This window comes from Myotis nattereri (genome assembly GCF_964212035.1).
Source record: "Myotis nattereri genome assembly, chromosome: X".
In the NCBI taxonomy this organism is placed as follows: Eukaryota; Metazoa; Chordata; class Mammalia; order Chiroptera; family Vespertilionidae; genus Myotis; species Myotis nattereri.
The window spans coordinates 26,129,413-26,132,983 of record NC_138078.1 but is presented as its reverse complement, the minus strand read 5'-3'; the positions used below and the strand labels follow the sequence as shown (position 1 = coordinate 26,132,983).

Sequence of the window (3,571 nt, the reverse complement as noted above, 5' to 3'; positions counted from 1 at the left end):
CGCCCCAACACACACACTGGGGATCGAGCCAGCAACACGGGCATGTGCCCTGAGCAGGAATCAAACTATGACCTCCTGATACATAGGTCTACACTCAACCACTGAGCCACATAGGCTGGGCAACAAGATCCTTTTTAAGTAATTCATTTATTTATGGTCATTTTTAATGAATAATTGAAATGAAAATATAATACTCCTAACACAACCAAAACCAAGAGGAGTATATATAAATATTTACTTCATAGTTGGTAAAATACATAACACATTGAAGCAGAAGCTAATTCAGAAAGTTTTATTAGAAATAGGTGTTAAAAATTTACAGATATTGTGGAATCAAATTGTCCATACACAGTGAGGCACTCATGGTGAATTCTGACTTATGTTAAAATGAGAGAGACACACTAGCCAAGTGAGCAGTAAATAGAAAATTGTCTAATCCTCTTCGTCCCCTGAATCCTCCTCTTTGGGTTTGGAGAGGAGTTTCATTACTCGGTGTATAGGAGTCTTCACAGACTCATAGTTCCATCCCTTCCTCATAAACATCTTCTCAATCACACCTGGCATCCTGTAGCCCTTGCTTACAATGAAATCTTTGAAGGCAATTGGTCCATAAAGTTCATCAATAATGTCTGGTTCAAGATGCCTTCCATCGGTCAAATGTTCCTTGTCAGGGACGGCTTTAGGGTCGGGAAAGGGCTGGTCATTGACCAGCTTTTTCCAGGATTTGGGGTCCAGGTACCATGCTCCATACCTTATCTTCTCCCGTTTGGGTTTATAAGGGTCTTGTTGTTTGCGGAGTTTCCTTTCCCAGTTACCTTCCTGCATGGAGAATTTTCTCTGCTGTATGTCATCTAGCTGTTTGCAGGGCCTTATATTCAAAGGAAGCTGGCTTATTTTCTTTATTTTGACTGTATTATGGGTGAGTGGGACCTCTAACTCAACTTGAAACTGTTTCATGAGGTCCTCTTCATCAATGCCTATGTCTCCAAAATTATCATCGATCCATCTGCAGAATTCACGAATTCTTCTTCTTGATTTCTGGAGCCCAGGATCCTTGGGGATATCCATTGTGCATGCTGCATTTGTCTCTTCCTCAGGAAACAAACTGAATAAATATGACTGGAGACTCTCCTTGGCCGTTTCCACGTAGGCTTGGTCTTCAGGTTCCAGGTTGTCCTCCTCGGGAGGTTCCAGGTTGAGCTTCCAGGCAGATTTGGGGTGGACTGCCTGGGGAGGCTCCAGGTTCACTGCCTCGGGAGGTTCTAAGTTCACTGCCTGAGGAGGCTCCAGGTTCACTGCCTGGGGAGGCTCCAGGTTGACCTCCTCAGGATGTTCTTCACACAGGTGTGTGGGGGTCTTCTTTCTTTCCTTGGTGCCCTCACAATACGCCCACGTGTCCTCCATCTTCCTGTCAGGATCTAGCACTTCCAGGACCTTGAGCAGGAGGTCTGGAGGGAGAGCTTCCTCCAGATTCGGGCAGTTAACCAAGGAATGCTGGGTCAGGCTGGCTTCAATGTTCTCTACAAAGGCCTTCCGTGCTCGCTGGGCTGGCGAGAGCTTGGAACACAGGTCCGCTCCCGTGGGCGGCTGCCTGTGAATCTTTTTGGGCGGAGGGCGGGGAATTCTATGAGCAGTCATGGGGAGAAAGCCTTCCCGAGGGCCACGAGTGATCACATCTTCAGCAGATGGACAGCCCGTTCTGAAGTCGTCCAGTCCCTCCTTCACAAATACCCACCGCCGGCTGTCCATGGAGGTGGGGCACTTCCCAAGCTTGTTGTTCTGCCTGGAGAGATAGCGGGAAGGCAACCTGTCCCTGTCCTTGAACCAGGGCTTACATTTCATGCCCAGGGGCACGGGCTCCAGCGGTCCTGGCCCTAGCAGCCACTTCTTGCTGGGCTCCGGCTTCTTGTCCAGCTTCGGCCCTGACTGCCACGGCTTGATCAGCCCTGACTCTATGAGCGCCTTCTTCCTCAGGTCCGACTTTAACAGCCACCCCTTGTGGGGCTCAGGTAAGGGCCACTGCTGGCACGCCATGGCGCCCTTGGCCCAGGGCGCCCAGTGGCTTCAGGGGTTTGTTGTCCCAGCGGCCCCGTTGCTAGGAGACCATTGCCTGGTGCTGACTCATGCTTATTCTTTCCCGAGGTGGGTCAGCACGTGCCCCTGCACAGCCTGCATTGTCCGGGGATGGCCGGCAAGGTTGCATTCTTGCTTGTGGTACAGAACTGTTCCCGTGTATGGGCACTCCTCCACAGGTCAGCTCCCCATTCATCTTTTGATGGACTTTTGGACTGATTCCAGTTTGAAGCTGTTTGGAAATCAAGGGGTCACGAATATTTCACGTGTTCACATCTTCATACAAGTACTTTCATTTCTCCTGGATAAATTATAGGTAACAATTGAAAGGAGGGAGCTTCTGAGAACCATGTTTTTTCTATGTACTCACAGCCGTCAGGTTTTGATATCTGCCCAAATATGGGTGAAGTGAGTGAGGCATTGGGTATACAACTTAAGATGGCACCCCAAATCCCCCTCAGAAATCAAGATCAATTATCTTTTAAGGTAACATTTCAACATAATCAGGAAAACAGTGCCATAGTAAAGCCTGAGGACAAAGGATAGGTCAGTGCCCTACTATGGATCCTGTCTTTACTTAAAACCCATGTGTTGTTCACCATCCATTTTCTTTTTACAAATAATATTTGCCCTTTTTAGATACTGTTGTGTTTCTTGGAAAGAGCTTGATTCTTTGGGATCCTTTTTAAGATTTGATTTAAATAACCAGAGCAGTTCCCTGTGATAGTACATGGCTAAATACTGTTAGACCATGTGGTATGGTTAATTAACTGTTCCTCACTACTGAAGCAAGACCCTTCCATGTAAATTATTCAATGCCTGTGCATCTAGAGATCTTCTAGTCTGGCTGACAGTAAAGGTCACTATTGCAGGCCCTGTGTGAGTATCAGTTATCAAGAATCCTTTCCAGTGGTTTCTTTCCTGGCTTCTAATATTCACACACGAGCTGATCAGTAATCCCCTGAATCATTCTTGTGGGGTGCAAGATTCTAGAGTTCCGTCTCTTTCTCTCATTTTGCTCTCTGGTTGTCTGCCTTGAGATCTCTACCCACCTTGTTCTCTGTGGTGTCTTAGCTCCATCTCCTTTACATAGCGTGACCTCTCTGAGCTGTGGCCTAGAAACAGAAGGAATGTGGAGCCATCATAGGAGTCACCTCATTTATTTCCTATCTGTGAGGCATCTGTCCCTGCTTCCTGATGTCCAGTGTCTTTCATAATTTTATCTTATTTTCTTTCATTATTTTTTCACGTGCTCCAGGGCATAAATCTGATACCTGTTACTCTACTTTGGCCAGAAGAGAAAATATGATCAACTTTTTTTGTTTCGTCTCCATCAATTTGTGAGTCTGCCTTTGCAAAGGTCTACCACGGCTTCCGAACTATCATGGGGAGAAAGCCCGCCCGAGGGCCATGAGTGTTCACATCTTCAGGAGATGGACAGCCCTTTGTGAAGTCGGGCTGTCCATCTCCTGGTACCGTCAATTCTTGCTATTCTCCA

At 47.0% G+C, this 3,571-nt stretch overlaps 1 protein-coding gene across 1 annotated transcript; it reads right to left on the bottom strand.

The window, feature by feature from the left end:
• Positions 1–432: 432 nt before the first annotated feature.
• LOC308511556 (protein FAM47E-like) lies at positions 433–2,034 on the bottom strand (the record flags this gene model as incomplete). Its single annotated transcript, XM_081081573.1, has 2 exons — positions 433–1,295; positions 1,383–2,034. 2 exons carry the CDS (start codon positions 2,032–2,034, stop codon positions 433–435), a joined length of 1,515 nt encoding a protein of 504 aa, XP_080937699.1.
• Between the last annotated feature and the right edge of the window lie 1,537 nt (positions 2,035–3,571).